Consider the following 17,144-nt stretch of genomic DNA (forward strand, 5'->3'; position numbering starts at 1 on the left):
CTCTCTTGTTTACATACTCCAAAGTATGTTGAAACCAGTCAGACTTGAAAATGGACAAAACACAAAATATCTTAGGAAGAATAAGCGACACTGCTTTTGGTGTATTCATAACTACTTTAAAGAGTGCTGCAAGCTGGACAACGGAATGGATTAAAATACCCAATGCAATGTTAAGAAGACGCAATCACCATTACTGGTATATGCTTTTGAATGATACCATTTTTTATTAGCTTTTATTCCTAATGAAAAACAGATCTATGGATTTCATCATCACGTAAGACAAGAAGCAAACCTTCTGTAGTTGTAAACTACTTGAGTGTGTTCTATTGTCCATGAATCCATGGCAAAAAGCTGCCGTGCAGTTTTTTTATGTTGTTTTTTCCTGCATTTTGCATTTTGCATTTTGCTTTTGTTGGATCGTTGACAGCAGAGCTGCAGAAAACTTGGGAAAAATAGAGAGGGGGAAGATGTGAATTCAGACAGTTGAAAGTAACATGTTACACATGTTGGACTGCTGTGTGGCCAGGATGACCCTACTGTCTATATAGCTTTTTCAGAAAGGAATGCGTATCTGTGTAGTCAAGCAGCGTGTCACATGATTTGACTTTCGACTTTCTTAACATTTTCCAACTTTGGAATCTGGTCCGTGGCCTTTGCTGAGATTCTGTGCTATGATCTCAGCGCTGGCTGTAGCTCGGATATGACTGAGCGAAACTGCTCTGAAGTCGGTGTTTATGGAGGGCCCCGTTCTCTCTGAGGGGAGAACCAAAGTAAAATAAATACTTGCTCCATCCTGTCTGCATTAAGGGCCGACACACATGGCTTTGACGTCAGAGTGACATTAAACAGGGTGGGGTGGCCCAGCCAGCTCCTACAGGCACGTGCACACACTTAACGTGCACAAACACACACACGCTTTCTTTCATCGCATACTATCAGAATCCCTTTCTGACTTCTTTTGCCATTGTATTTATCTGTTTTGTCACTTTTCTCAGTTTTTCTTTCCAATTTATCATTCTTGTGTCTTTGTACTGTATAAAACCACTGTCACTTTTAACTTCCTGATCTGGACTACACATGTAAAATGTACATTTCCAACCTAACAATTTCAGCCTCGGAGAGGGAACAAGTTAGATGCTGACATTTTTTTTAGCTTTGTGTAGCTGGTTTGACTGTAATCATTATTCTTTCTGGTTTCTTGATGTGTGGGTGTGTGGGTGTGTGTGGGTGTGTGTGTGGTGTGTGTGGTGTGTGGGTGTGTGTGGTGTGTGTGGTGTGTGTGATGCAAAGTAACTGTCAAGTGCAACTGGCTTTTACCAGAAAATTCAACATAAAAAAAAAAATCTTTGCTGCTGCTCCTTTTTTTTTTCTCTTTCCCCCGATGGAGAACATTTACCTGAGTACATTTTCTTCCCGAGCATTTACAGCAGTGTGTGTGTCTGTGTTTACCCTGCAGGCCCACAACAGGTCTGTCTACATGCCTCTACATTTAGCTATCTAGCAGCTTGTTACTGTAGCTGAGCTAACACACTGCATACCTTCTCTTTGAAATCCACTGCAGAAATTCCATTGTTTTTTTTACAGTATTCTTCAAAATGTTAGTAATTGAGAATAATTAAAGTCTAAAAGGTAAAAAAATTCACTTTCAATCATCACATACGACCCTCGATGTATATGTCAGAGTGTCAGTGTCTCCAGAGACATTGCCCCGTTCCTTTCAGCAGTCGTGTGGTGTTACCAGCAAACCGTCCACAGGACTGGACTTAAACAATGTAGTGAACGGGAAACAACATTGTCTATATCACTCCCCTTTTGTTTTCCAATGTTTAACGCACTGCGAGCCTCAGCCCACGTACGGATGCGGAACAAAAACTGGTTGTGGGTGTTTTGGGAAAGAGGAGAGAATGACAGGGAATAGCCTTTTTTTTTTATCCTTCAATAGTTTAATGATGTTTGGCTTTGCTGAGGGGCATGTGGACATGTTAGCTTGGTTGTGTTTGTGGCTGTCACTCGCACAAAATGAAATGTGCGGCTTTGTGTGTTAATCTGAGATTACCATAGAATCAGTTTATTTCAGAGTAACGGCTGGTCACTAATCACTGCTGAACAAGATAAATATTTTCCAATTTTAGCCACCAGCCGGTTGTGCACCTATAAGTATTTGTACCAGCGGGTGACACCAGTTTTAATTGTAATTGAAAAAAGAATTCTTATAGGTATAGTATGTAGAATTGTATGACAATGTTTACATTCAAATAATGGATAAATAAAAAAATGACTAAACCTATGTTATACAGTATATATTTTTTGTTGAGTACTTGCATTACTAGAAATCCGTATTTTTAGAGTTGTAACAGGAAGTGTCTTGTCCCGGCAGCCGCCATGATGAGCCACCATGACAGAATTGAAATGTTTTATCGTTGCCAAGGAAACACCAGATGTTACGTCAAAGACCGCTGCATAAGGAAGCGGGAGCTGCTTCTGAAAGCTGTCATACTGTTGCTTAATGTCCTTCTGTGGTAAAAACAATGGCATGTGTCTTATAAAATCATCTGAATGGCACTGACAGCCTTATGGGGTTTCCCTGTGGAATATGAAAGGACTAGTTGTTTGCTTTCTTTCTGCACTTCTGTTTCTCTTCATGTGCATTGATTAGCTTAGCCGAACAGCCATTTAGACAGACTGAGATTTCTCAGCTATCAGTTCTAATTAAATATATTCAATCAGTTAAAAGCTGAAGACAAGGGCCAAAACTCTATGAAACCCCTTTAAACTAGGAGCACAGATGAAGGGTCAGCACTGATTGACCGTTCACTTTCAGCCTGTTGTGTAAGGGCCTTCAGTTACACTGACCACCAGACATGGGACAGGACTCAAAATAATTCAGGAAGATACATACTTAGACTGAGTTGTCACTTGTAGAGTTACACAACCAAATATCTCCACGGGACAAACTTGTTAGCTGGTTTAAGGACACTCTGATATGCTAATGTTACATGTCTCGTATAACATAATTTAGGAGCTCTTCACCATCCTACTAGCAGACTAACCAGCTAGCGTATATGCTAACCTATCGTGTGTAATACCCCATAGAGAAGTCTGCGTGTCTGTCACTGAGGTGCTTGATGAGGTTTGAAGTGCTAACTTGCTGCTACGACACTGTTTAGTTGCATCTTTAGCATACAGGCACAGTAAGTCAGTAGGTTCGCCATGAGCATTGGCTCTGAAGGCAAAGTAGTCCCACAGGAGATGTTGACAGCCTGTTCAGGTTAAAGGTACAGGACAGGGAGTTGTTCCTACATAAGATGACTTGCTGTTATTTTCAGTAGTGGACATGTTGAGGAGGAGGGAGTGCTTTTCTCTCGTGGATGATGCTTGTGCTCATAACCCTGCAATAAACCTAAAACAAAATTTGAATGTTTTTTTTTTTGCTTTTTCATTTATGACAGCCTGTAGTACTAACTGTTTTGTTATGTTCACTTTGAACAGGCCTTAAAAGTGGGCTCGATGGAAAAAAAATTAAGTGGAAGTGAGATAGCCATGTTCAATTTTGTAAAGGTGAGACTCAGCTTGCACACTGTTCAAACAGTCTGCTTATGTGTGTGGGTAAATTGTGTTGTGTTGGACCTTAGTGACCCTCTGTATGTGTTTGTGTTCAAGCTGCCACATGTCAGGGACCAGCTGGTGTCATGTGCACTTGAGGGCAGAGGATTTCCCTCTCTGTTGTCCTCAAATTATCACACAGTACATGGGGCACTTGAAAAGAGGATGGTTTGTTGTTCTCAGTGTTTTAAAACATGCAATGAAGTGTTCGAGGAAACCTAAGTGTTTGCTCGATAATCGTAAGGAGTGTAAGCCTACTGACAGTAAAACTGAATTTTGTCAGTGCAATTTTGTCTGTCTTTAATTTCATTCTGCACTTATTTTTATTACGAACTAGAAGAAAAGCTGGCATACAAATGCTAATTGGGATCGAAATGAATACAAACAAACGCCCTCACCAGATAACGGAATAGGATACATTATGTTGGGAGGGAAGCGCACGCTGCCTTCACCAACAAATGGTATACGCAAAATAAATGGGTACAACCACAGCTGTCACAAACAATATGAAGGTGGCTATAAGCGGAAGCGCTGTGGCCAAACACCAGAGCAAACAAAACAGAACACCACTAAACTGGGAGTTGGTGCACAAACACTGCCATCACCCTGAAGGACAGGCACCAAAGAACAGGTGAGCTGCTGCAGCAATACCAGTTAGCCCTAGCGGAAACAAAAAGGCTGCCAACCACTTGTAATTTGGGTTGATTATCAAAGTGCTGATTATCAAAGACAGGACGGCTGCAACCAATTCCTACCACCATGTAACCAAAAAAAAGAGATGTGCAACTATGCTGGATGTTGGTGGAAAAACACGCCAACTTCAGCAACAACAAAAAAAAACTTTGATACTCACAAGTTCGGTAGTGACCAACTGTAGGGATGGCGATCCGAAAGAGGCGGAAAGCTAATCGCAACCTTTGGCGGTGGACTGAATAGACGCAACACAGGGCAAAGGTCACAGAGGTACCAGCAACAAGAGGGTTTAGAGTTCCCTTTTTTAGACTGACCATGTTTAAAAAAGAATGTAAAGATTTCAAATAGTGGCAAATAAGGAAGGATAGGCACTGGACTATAATTTGTCTTGCCGCTTTTGCACTGTGTCTCTTATTTGAACCTGATGTTTTTTTATCTTAGAATATTTTTTTCAGGTATTCACTTGTCTTCCAATGTCATGTTATGAAAGCCTGATTTTTAAAAGGTTATTTGTTTCTATCCATGAGCAAACGAACATGGGCTACTACGATTTACATTTGCTATACTATGAAGCAATGATAAGCAACAACACAGATGCACATATAAAAGCAGGATCTTTCCCTGAAGCTTAGAAACATAACCTTAATGTTGCACACACTCACACGTGCACTGAAAACAGCGTTATTAGGCGGCCCTCTGGGAAGTTCAAATGACCTGTGATGTGAGGGTTAAGCGACCCCTAGCCACCACAGCATTCTTCAGAGAATCGGGTTTGCGCCGTATATTTTCCTAAATGCTCATTCCAACAGCAGATGTCTGTGTGTTGGTTTGTGTGTTTTTTCAGTCTGTGTCTGACTGTGTTTGAGACAAGATGTGTGTATGCCTCATGATCTTTGAAGCTGTCAACATTCTTCAGCACATGCTCTGTCATGAGGCGACTGGTGAGATGAAGCAGCTGTCCCTGCCTCTGGTCACCAAGAGGTCAACATGATCATGACACACAAACAAACACACACACACACACACACACACACACACATGTTGTGTTCTTGTGTTGAAAGGACTGCTGAACTTGATTTAAGTACATTTTTCACTGTGTCTCAGGTGGAGGAGGGAAGAGGAATGGTCGCAGTAAGAAATGGAAGGAGATGCTCAAACTGCCCCACATCAGCCAGTGTGAGGAGCTACGCCGCACTATTGGTAAGAAACGGTGTGTGTGCATGTGTGTGTAGGGGGGTGAAGCAGAAAGATAACGTGCCATGCTGTGTTGTCGGGTGGGTCTGACTGTGGGAGGAAGTACAGATTGGACTTCCTTCCTGTTTCTACCCGTCTCCACCCGCAGCTTCAGGCAGGGGAAAGGAAACGGTTTGTGTACATGTATGTGTGTGTGTGTGTGTACGTGTGTGTGTGTGTGACTCAGTGAATCCATTTGCACGGCCTTTTCTAAACCTCAAAGTCTCTGTTAACATTACATGTTTATCTCAATGACTACCTGCCTGCTCACATCATACCTAAGTGTCTTCACTCTTGCTTCCTTTCTGTTCCCCACATTGATGTGTGGCTAAATAAACAAGAGCAGGATTTTCAGAGTTTAGCTCAGATAAAGAGCTGTGCTCCTGTTTCTCCTTGTCCCCCTCACCCACCTTGGTCGTCTGAATGCCACACCACTTGGAGTGTGTGTGTGTGTGTGTGTGTGTGTTTTTGTATGTGTGTGTAAAAGTGCGTCACAGCTATCTCTGCCAGAGATTGCTGTGCTACCCTCGCCCACGTTCTCTCCCTCCCTCTTTGCTGTCTCCATGCCTCCCCCTCCCCACTATCTGTGTGTTTCTCTCTCTTTCTCTCCCTCCCTCCTTCCACCACTTGAGAGCAACATAACAGTATCAGAACAGGAGACTTATCAAGGGAGTTTGTGAAACACTGAAGGGAGGGAGGTTTTTACAACACCAGGATCAAGATCTTTTAAGGACAGGGGAGAGTGAAAGGAACAGTGAGAGCAGGGCGACTGAGTGAAAGAGATGTAAATACCTGTAGTCCTCCACTAAATATCTCTTCATGTGTCAATTCTTTCCATGTCGTTTTGTCTCGATATTACAAATGATCATTCACAGATCTAATTATCATAAACTTAAATGTACCTGTGATCAGTGGTGATAGATGACCTGCATCAAAACAGCACGTAATTGCCACCGTGTGTGTGAAAAAGGACCTTAATTGTCAAGTCTTACATCTTACATATTCATTTCCATTAGGATTAAAACTTTGCTCTCTTAAAATGAGGCGTGTGTGTTTTAACACAGCAGCTGTTGAGGGTTACAAACGTCACTATTACATAGACGCTATTGCATAAGTTCCCTATCACACTGAGCATAGGATCAAAATAATCCTTTTGCCTACTTAAACATACACCACAGGCATGTACGCACACACACACAGATACTTTGTGTGCAGACTGAGATACACATGCTTGCACATACACACTTTAGAACCAGCTCATAGAAAGATACAGTAGAAACTGATAGCAGTGTCTTTGTTTTGTCTTGATGAGGTGGGGCTCTTGACCTTAGCTGTGATAAGAGTGCAGTACTTCTAGGAAGTCTCGATAACTTTATGCAGCCTACAGACCCTTTTCTGCCGTTCTTAAAACACTCTGCTATCAATCCAGCATATACAGTACAGATGCAACCTATACATTAAGAGACTCCTGTCTGTGAAATAATAACAACCATTCAACAGATTTATATTAATGAACATCTTGCCACCATTTGCTGTTTAAGTAACTATAACAGTCTAACTAAAGTCGAGTTTAATCAAGTTGTATTCATAGCTTAGTTCAGTTTTACCCCTCAAGCTTTCATCTCCTCAGTCTTTTCAGTCCTGTCTCTTCCCTGTTCCATATTTCTATGACACCTTGCTGTCTTGTATTTTGTTCATCTCTCTGTAGGATTACTTTCGCTGTGGTTTTGTTTCAGAGGACAAGAGAGGTTCTCTTATACAGATAGGAAACTTTTTATTGGTGGAATGCTGGCCTACGCTCACGTATTCAAAAGATTTAGAGCCTTGAATCAGTTTGGACACATACACGTACATGCTCTTACACACTTAGCCGGAGCTGGCCAGGTTAACAGTGGTTTTCTCCTCAGTATTTTGCTTTTATGACATAGACCTGATTAACTAAAATATATCCGCAGACATGAAAGGGATTCAGCATTATTTCTTATTTCAGCTTAACATTTTTAACTACAGACATTAATTTTGACAGATATTGACACTTGAAAAGAATATCAAATTAAAGCTGCCTCAAATCTCATGTTTTGTTCTCAGTAGCACACATTTTACTTAAACTATTTTGATAGTTGGTTAAAATGAATGAATTCTGCAGTATGTGTAGCTATTGCAGGAATGTGCTGGTTTTGGAAAATGTAGACGACAAGTCTCACATGTCTCCCTTTGCGAATATTGTTTCCTGGTCCCGGTTGTCTGTGTTCAATTCAAATGTCAATAAAGTATTACAAATAATGGAAGAAAGAGTGTTGATAGGGGTACTGAGATAACTTTATTCTTTTCTTAAACGGTACAATTCTCTGTCTATTCATATAGACATATTTGTGACGTGTTGAGAGACAGGCCAAACGATCCTGATAATTTGGAATTAGAAGGCCACTAAAGATTAAGAAAGGGTAAACTACGCAACACCAGCCTAAGGTTCAAAGATATAATACCATAAATGAATTACTCAACATAATAGAATAGTTATACAATGTATTCTTACTTACATTTCTCTTAGTGCCACCCAGAGAGCCATGGGTTATTTAGGTGTCAGATATGTTGCTTAATAGGCCAGTTTCTGAAGAATAACCCTGAACATTGCACAACAGTTTCTGTGTTTTATTACGCAAATTTAGTGTGTCACCTCAAAGAGTGACCAGTTGTGCTGTGATTCAGTGCTGGGTGGAATCTGATGACCTCTACAGTAGCAGGAAATGTAACAGCAATTTGAATGAAACCACATTTAAATTCTCAACAAAGGATTTTCACAATAAGATACCGAAACCCTATCAGGATGCTCATCATAACACTAAAGCCCGAATATTTAAATCCTTTGCAGAAGAGGATGAAAAATTTGCATGATAAAATATGAGATTTATCAGGAGCTGAAGCTAACAATTCCAACCAAGCTAGGTTTTGTTCATTTTCTTCCAAACTAAATCAGAAAAATTGACTTCTGTTGAATTTGGTTTGTTTATTGTTCGCACTTCCCATTTGCAAACAAACCAGCTCATACTGTAAATCGAAGTCACGTGCACTTTTTCACAAGCAGCTGGTTACCTGTCCAGTCAGAGAGAGAGAACATTTGAGCAAGGTCAACATCTAGTTTGTGGAACTAGATGTTGACAATTAAGGGCTTTGATGTGGATATGTAAATTATACATATATTAATACAGCATTGTTGAACCGGACAAAGTTAATGGAACTAAAGTAGTAACTTTCAAGCACTTCACACATTTTGCTGTACACATGCCGCAGAAATGCCTCAGCTGTAAGTGTGAGGTGCTCTTCTAGATGAGCTGAACACAGATGATTTAAAAACAAGGCTCCAAATATTCTGAGACTAAAGATGAAAGGCAATCAATCAAGTACTTTCAAAGATCCTTCAGTGAGATTTTTTCTTTAAGAGCTTTTGTTCTTCATATTTAAAACATGCAGAGGACAGTGAAACAATATAAATATTGTATTTCTACACTCTACTGTTGCTCGACTAAGTGATAACTTTGTGTTTGTGGTTGTATAAGTGGAGAGTTTGAATGAGAAGCGCAGAGCTGTGGAACAGGAGGGAATGCTGTATAATAAACAGTGCAGCTGGGAGGGCTGTTGTGGAGATTTGATTTACTGTTGGAGGTTGTCCTGCAGCTGTCAACATTTAGAAATGTTCATCCCATGCATCCCTCCTTTTCATCCTCTGTTCACATGTGCACATGTGTACGTGAATGTGTGTGGCCTATTTTTGTTTGTATGTTTATCTGTGTGTGTGTGTGTGTGTGTGTGTGTGTCCTGTCAACCAGTGATGGAAAATGTCCTAGGTCTTCTTCCTCATTTAGAGGAAATATGACTCAAATGGACGGCATTAGTCCTAATAGGCTGAGGCCTGCTGCAAGACACAGACACATAGAAAACATGCAAACACAAATACTCTGCAGGAAAGAGAAACACATACTGTGTGTTTAAGATAACTTCCAAATTAAGGGCCAGCTTGCTTTTTTTTAAAGTTAGTGTGTGTTCATGGATGAGATAAGCTTGTTTTAGTCAAGTTACTGGACGTGCATGAGACAATAGCTCCTTTGAAAATAGGGGCATTTACCCCTCTAACCAATTTAAACATTCATTAACACATTGTGTGTGTTACTGTGTTTATAAAATTGCAAACATTTGCTACTTTTCGTAAAGTAGAGGGTTTAGGTTTGGGAGAGTATGACTTCTAAACCTATACCCTCTTAGCTAGCCTCTATACCACTTAGTTAGCTTCCTAATGTGGTTAGTTTACACAGAAAAAAAAAAGTTTACCCGTTGTCTGCTTTTCTAGTATGAAACAATATTTATGTGTGTAGTTAATTAGTATACAGATACTGTAGTTCCTGCAACACTGTCATTCTGGTATCCCAGTCTGTGATTTCACAATGTGTTACGGCGTCGTGGAAGCACAAGGTGTAAAGAAACAGCTGTGGCTCACATACACACATACTCAGACATGCATTCAAACACAGTACAGGGGGAAGGACTTTTATAAAGTGAAGAACAGTTTGTTAACTGTCACTCACATTTAAATCCCAAATAATCCCAAATAGAGGCAATCATCTTCCTCAAACACATTTCCTTCTTTCTTCCTCAGTTATGATGCTCGCAAAGTACTAGCTAGAACTTGATATGTATACATGACCAATGTTTCGAGGGCTCCATCTAATTGAATACTGAGTGTGAATGCATGTGATCACATCCCGATGATGAAAATGCAGTGGATTGCAGGGTTTTGATTTTTCAACACTGGCGTTGTTGCTTGGTTTTAACAGGCAGCAACTTCTGGTTTTTTAAAAATAAAGCCAATGCAGAAGTGCAACAATGTGCGTTGGGTCCATTTTTAATATCTTTTTGAATATTTTACGACTGACAGTTATGCACAATTAAAGCACGGCGGATCTGACTGAAAGGTAGCGCACAGTAGCTGTTTGTCAGGATGTTTAAGGCCTTTCTAAATGTATAAAAAGGTAGACAGAGATTTTTTTTTGGAGTTTAATGTGTATTCTGTCTTTCTCCCTCTATTTTCTTTCCGTCAGAGAGGGACTACACCAGCCTATGTGAGAAGCAGCCAATTGGTCGGCTGTTATTCCGTCAGTACTGTGACACCAGGCCAGAGCTGAAACGCTGTATCGAGTTTATGGACGCTGTGGTAAGACTGCAAATGAACCTTCTGCTTTAATTCTTCATTTTCCTTTTTGCCTTTTTATATATCCTCTTCTTGCATATTCTCCTTTAAGTGGTTTTCCCTTTTCTCAATCTCTCTTCTGATTCTTCTCTCTGTGATTTCTCCAATGACACTGGCTTGAATCAGAGCCCTGCAAAGCAAGAAAACTAAAAGAAAGTCAGCACTCGGTCCTTTTCCTGCTCTTGGCAGTAGCAATGGGTTGTGGGTGGGGTGGGTGTAGGGGGTGATTAGCGATTTAGACAGGCTGCACAGAGGAGACCCCTCCTCTTCCTCTATGAACTCTTCCATGAGGTCAAGCCCACGTCAGAGGCACGTCCCCAGGGTGAGCAGGCAAACACAGGCCCCAGCTTGTGTCTAGGCCCAAGGAGGTATGCATGAAAGAAAGACAGGAGGGAAACATGCATATTAAGAACCTACTTTATTTTTTTCAGTTAAGAAAACAACCACGTAGGTGAGACTAGTTTGAATTACATATATTCACACAGATAGTCACACAGATACAATATGAGAAATACAAACATTTTAGTGTTTACACCTATTCTGCCTCATTCATCTCCTTGTATTGTATATTTCCACTCGCGCTCCATACTAGAGGAACATTATTGCCTTGATTAAGATGGGGTTGTGTCACTAGTAATATCTCTCTATTTTGTCTGTGGTCCTGCACTAATTGAATTTCTTCCTCTCTCTTGTTCCTCATTAACCCCTCTACCCTTTTCTCTCTCTCCTCCCCGTGTCTGTTGTCTTCCTCTTCCTTCTGCTGCCTGTCTCTCTCTGACCTTATTTGGAGAGATATTAAAGATGGCTGAATGAGTACGCTTCGTGTGCTGCTGTGGTTGTTCACACTTGTATTCTTCCCTGACAGGCCATGTACCAGCTAGCTCCTGATGAGAAGAGGAGGGACTGTGGACTGAATGTATTAGACACATACTTTAATAATGGGGTATGACACAAACACAAGCTTCATTAATAAAAGTGCTGTAAGATATAGACTTCAGATACTAATCTGATATTGTTTTAAATCTTCAGGTTTTATGTCTCACTGAGCTGTGTGATATTATTAAGTACACTTAAACTGAACGTTTTTATTACTGATTTTTCTTAAACTTTGTTTTAATCATGTTATTATTACATCTACATTTATCAATGAGTAAACACACAGTTTTTGCTAATAAGGTTTAATGTAGAATATGAAGTGGACTGTACAAAATGTGGGACTTAATTTTAACCCCTAACCTCTGGTAAATTGAGGATTACTATCCTCTCTGTCTTGTGCTATAATATATGCACTCCTCTATTTTGGTTATTTTTCATCGATTAATTTGTGTTTATAAAGCCACTAAATTAATATACTTTATTGTTTCAAAGTAATGCACACTTAAAATACAGTTAAAAGTTGACATTTGTAATTTAATAATAAAGTATTTATATGTAATATGCCCATATTGAGTCTTAAGTTATTTTTGGTCTTCAAACAGATTGAGTAAAGCAGCCAAAACTGTAGAAGAGAAGGAACAGTTTCTTTTTAAAATCTTGAAGTGTTTTTTTATGTTAATCTGACTGGTCTTCCTTTAGGCAATTAATAAGAGGTTAACAAAAATGTAGTTATTTATGATTAAATGACAAATCACCATTTTCTTATAAGAGAACCTGACAAATATACAAATATACACCAGAACAATATCCTTAGTCTGTATCAACTTTAGCCACAACATTTGACTTCAATAAAAAGACAAGATTTCACTTTTTCTCCAATTTTTAAACTTGATTCAGTATAAATCATCACATTATTGGTGTGCACATATTAAAGCGTGTTTGTGATTTAAAAACATAAATAAATGTAAATATTGAACATGTTACAGTGTCCTTACACTTGTATTATTCCAGTATAAATGTCCATCAAAGTTTCCATTGCAAACTGCCACAGATCAAGTATGAGCCCCTCCCACCAAGTTCTCTCCAACCAAAGGAGGGCAATAGAATCAGAAACAGAAGTCTTTTTGCCAATTACATAGAAGTGTATCTGTGTTAGGTCAGTGTCAGCATATTTCTATTTAGATGTTTTTAAACAGAGACCAGTATTCACAACTAGAGCCAACAGCACTAAGGCTATTCATTTTTTTTTGTTTACATGAGCTGCTAGCCCCACACGCTGTATATCTTTGACCAGAGTCATGAATGGCTACTGAACATCTACATTTGAACAAAATGTGCATGACAGCATAAAATAATGAAAAAATACAGAGCGGCTTAATAAAGTACACAATATTGAAAGTAATGCTTTTCTAAAAAAGTAACAACTCTGACAACCAAAAATGTTCTTAAGAAAAGTAATTCAAGTACACACAAAGGATAACATTTGTTGTTTGTACTTACTACTGGACCTTTAAAGAGTTTACAGTTACACTTTCAGCTCCCTCTGATGTTTGTTTATAAGATGACCAAACAGGTCAGGTGTGATGACCTGTCATGCCAAGCTAACTTGTCTGCCCACCTGCCTCACCCTCTTTCTTTTTCTCTGTAATCCCAAAGTCAGCGGCCCATCTGCCAGACCTACCCCAGGATGTGGTGGCAGGGTGTCGGGAGAAGTTGGAGCAGAGTCCATGCAAGGAGCTCTTCAATGACTGCACCAAGTAAGTCTATCTGACTCTCTCCACTTCTGCCATACTTGTGCTCTTTAAATGTAAGTGGCTATGATCTGAGCCGCAGCTCTATAACTAATACATGTTTGTTGAAAGTGTGTAGATTTTGTGTTTTGGGGCTTTTTTGTATGAATCTGGCCTTCAAAGTGCAGCGGAACCATAAGAACCCCCATTCCTTCAGACAGTGTGTGTGCTTTCATAATGTTTGGACTAGTTGACCCTGTAACTAGTCATGATGAGACAGCTGGCACTTGCAACACGATATTAGACACACACACACACACACACACACACACACACACACACACACACACACTTGCAAATACATGCATACAAGGGTGAAAGTGAATGAAAGCAGTGGGCAAAGAGAGCATCCGGATGGCTGGCATGAAAACAACAGCCACCTCAGTTTTCAAAATACACACACTAAACTCTTACACACTCACACACGCGCTCTCTCTCTCACATACACTGATACTCAAGCATGCGAACACACACACTCTTGCAGGTGTTCCTTCTTCCTGCTCTGAGAGCCAGGAGAAGCAAACAGACTGGGGATTATTACTCTGAATGTACTTCTTATTTCCCAGACACACACACACACACACACACACACACACATTCCACACGTCCTGGCGTTACTTTTGTATTAACCCAGTGATTTATGTTGCGTAGTATATGTTGTGAAACATACACATCGGATTATTCCTTGGATAGAGTTGTACAATCTAAAATGTTCTAATGCAGCACCCTTGCCTTTAAAAACATAACAATGTTTTGTTTTTCATTTAACTTGTTTTTATTACTGAGGTTAGAGTTTGCAGTGGTGTTCAATTGAGACTGTATTTTATTGAGAGGCCTTATTTAGATTCTGCACCTCTCATGCATGTTCATGAACAGGAGAAATTATTGGAACAAACTTCAAAATTTATTGAAGTCTAGTTAGAGATCATACACACTTTGAGTTAAAAATTAAACTTGATAAACAACCCTATTTCCAAAGTTGAGATGCTCTATAAGATGAAAATAATAAACAGCACGTGGCACTTCCTGAATAGAAATGAACTATTTGGCTCCAAAACCTGTGTACTTGAAATGGTTCAGCATTAATTGAGCCTTCACAAATGCGAGTTGATTGATGCCATGTGCACAAAAGCATCCCCATATCTTCACTGATGGTGGCGTTTGGACTGTGCACTGATTACAAGCCGAATGGTTCCTCTCGTCTTCCAAACAGAAAGCCAAATTTTGCCTTGTCAGACCTCTGGACAGTTTTCCACTTTCTCAGTCCATTTAAAATGAGCCCAGACCCAGGAGTGTCTGATTTATATATATTTTTTATCTCAATATCAAATGTTTTTTTGCAGACAATGAAATCCCCAGATTCTTTGCAATTTTATATTAAAAATGTAATTTATAAATTGTTGCACTTTTGCCAGCAGTGGTAAACCCCTCCCCATCTCTACTTAAGAAGAGTGCAGCATCTCGGGTATGCTCTTTAGGTATACCCATACGCACTTACTGGGTAATTATAAATAGGTGGGTAGGCCAATTCTATTGGGATGTTTAAAGAAATAAAGTCAGACTTGTATCAGAAGACATTTGTCAGGGTAAAGATTCTACTGAATACAATTCAAACATGTGTGTGTCACAGACAATCTTGTTTTACCTCTGAGAAGTAAAAAGGCAGAGAAATGGCATGATGAAGAAAGATACCATAGCATTTAAGTTCAACCCTTAAAGCACAGCGTCCACTTAATTTAAACGCCTCGACTGGACTGAAAACAAATTCAGCACGGAAGTGAGAGGCCTGCAGAGAACACAGCATGAAGGGCTTAGTTAGAAAACTCACACAGAGCCACAAAAGAAGAGTGAAAATGAGGAACAGGGGAAAGTGAGGAGAAATGGAAAGAAAGCGAATAGGAGAGTTGGACAAAACAGCAGAGTGCACACACACAGAACAGCACAGGCACGTGTTTTTGTTACTAACGGCTTGTAGCAGCAGCAGTACAGATGTTTGGAATGCGATTCCTGTTTGAGATTGTCATCACTCCTTCCACTATCATTATTATTTACTTTTTATTCCGTTGTGGAATTTGTATATTTTTCAATTAAATAAATCCTATGTACAATTCTGACCCGGGGCTTTTCTCACTAGGGAAAGCTTGTAGGAAAGGAAACATAGTGCGGTAAGTCAAACGTGACTTTTGGCAGAGCCACACACCCACAAGAAGAAATGTATTAGCTCACTCATGGATTTTTTTCTGCTGCAGTGGAACATGGAGTTATGTCATAGTGAGAGTAAAGCCTGGCCTTCAGTACTACATGTGTAACATGGTCTTTTGTGTATCTCTGGTTTTGACAAAGGTCAATGTTCTGATTTTACTCCCTTTTTCCTTTCCCATGCCTCTTGGGCTCCCTCCGAGTAACAAAAGCCATATTGTACGTGTGTTTATTTGTACTCACAGTGGTGTCTGTCTGAGGCTGGTCTCCAAGCCAGGCACTGCTAGGCTCCTTCCTTTGTGGAGCCCCTTTCTTAAAGTTAGCAGTTGTGTCTTCTGAAAATAAATGAACCTAATTGGCTTAAACAGTGAAAATGGATGAGAGGAACAGCTGAGTAGTTATTGGCTGGATAACAGATTTGAGATGGACGTTGGTATGGGGTAAAGAATGTATGCTGTCCCCTACGCCTCAGTTGTAATATGGTATTGTATACATTGTTTGAACGTGGCATAACAGCACCTTGCAGTGAATTTGAATGAGTTTAAATAACATTTAATGTCCATGCATTCAAAACCAATGTGAGCTCAGGGACAGCAGAAGGCACTGAAAAGACCAGGTAGGACCTATGCTGCTTTTGCAAAGAAAAGATAAGACATTTATCTCCATTACAAAGCAGAAAACTCAAGTACCACTACATTAGACCCATCTATCATGCCAACAGAGGGTACTAACCGTGTGGAAACTCTTTTCTCTCAAGCATTTTGCCCGGGTCAGCCACCCCAGGGCTATTGTTTATCACCAAGCGGCAACCTACTGTGAAAAATTGTCCTGCAGTATAGTAAAGCCTGTTTTTACTTCAGAAATGAACATGTTTACAGTCTGGTTCAAAAACTAAATTGCTCATGTCTCCTTGGGCACACACTGTAAAGGGGGTGATTTTTTTGATAACTCATCCATTTTGAGTCATATAAAGGATAGGCATTAGCTGACCTGATTGGTGGTCGCATTGCAATCGTTTGTCAGGAGGCTTAAGAATCGCCTTAACTCCAGCTCTTAGCCTGTCAGTAGGTTGACTGAAAGTTAGGCTGAGACAGCATTTCCAGCATGGTTACCGCCATCGACAGGCTTCACAAGCCCCCAGCAGTAACGGATGGGTGACTTCACTCAGGCTTCATCCATTAATATATATTGTGTTGTATGGTAACCTCTGGCAGCTTGCCTTATCGTCCTTAGTAACAATTTGACTCTTATTATTGTCCAGGTAAATCACCTTATCAAACAAGAGCGTTCATCTAGAATTAAGGCGGTGAAGGAAGGATATTTACTGTAACTATTGCTGTCACTGTATGGTTATTGGCTGGCAGAAGACATATTGATCACATTGGTGTAAAAGTTATGTCTGCTTGGGTACAGAAGTAGAACAGTTGAACCCTGAGAGGCCCTTCCCCTCTCTAGTCTTTCCATGTTTCTTAAGCTGGTTTCAAATTCTCATTGATGCCTCATTTACT

At 40.0% G+C, this 17,144-nt stretch overlaps 1 protein-coding gene across 2 annotated transcripts in view; it reads left to right on the forward strand.

Moving 5' to 3' along the window:
* Positions 1-17,144, forward strand: part of grk4 (G protein-coupled receptor kinase 4) — a 44,651-nt gene that overhangs the window by 12,314 nt on the left and 15,193 nt on the right. For both annotated transcript variants that reach the window (XM_020641329.3, XM_020641328.3), the window contains exons 2-5: positions 5,401-5,496; positions 10,623-10,735; positions 11,637-11,714; positions 13,304-13,404. In XM_020641329.3, coding sequence (XP_020496985.1) covers positions 5,401-5,496; positions 10,623-10,735; positions 11,637-11,714; positions 13,304-13,404 — 388 coding nt within the window. The remainder of the gene's footprint in view (positions 1-5,400; positions 5,497-10,622; positions 10,736-11,636; positions 11,715-13,303; positions 13,405-17,144) is intronic.

The sequence above is a fragment of the Labrus bergylta genome, chromosome 1, assembly GCF_963930695.1.
Source record: "Labrus bergylta chromosome 1, fLabBer1.1, whole genome shotgun sequence".
Classification (NCBI taxonomy): domain Eukaryota; kingdom Metazoa; phylum Chordata; class Actinopteri; order Labriformes; family Labridae; genus Labrus; species Labrus bergylta.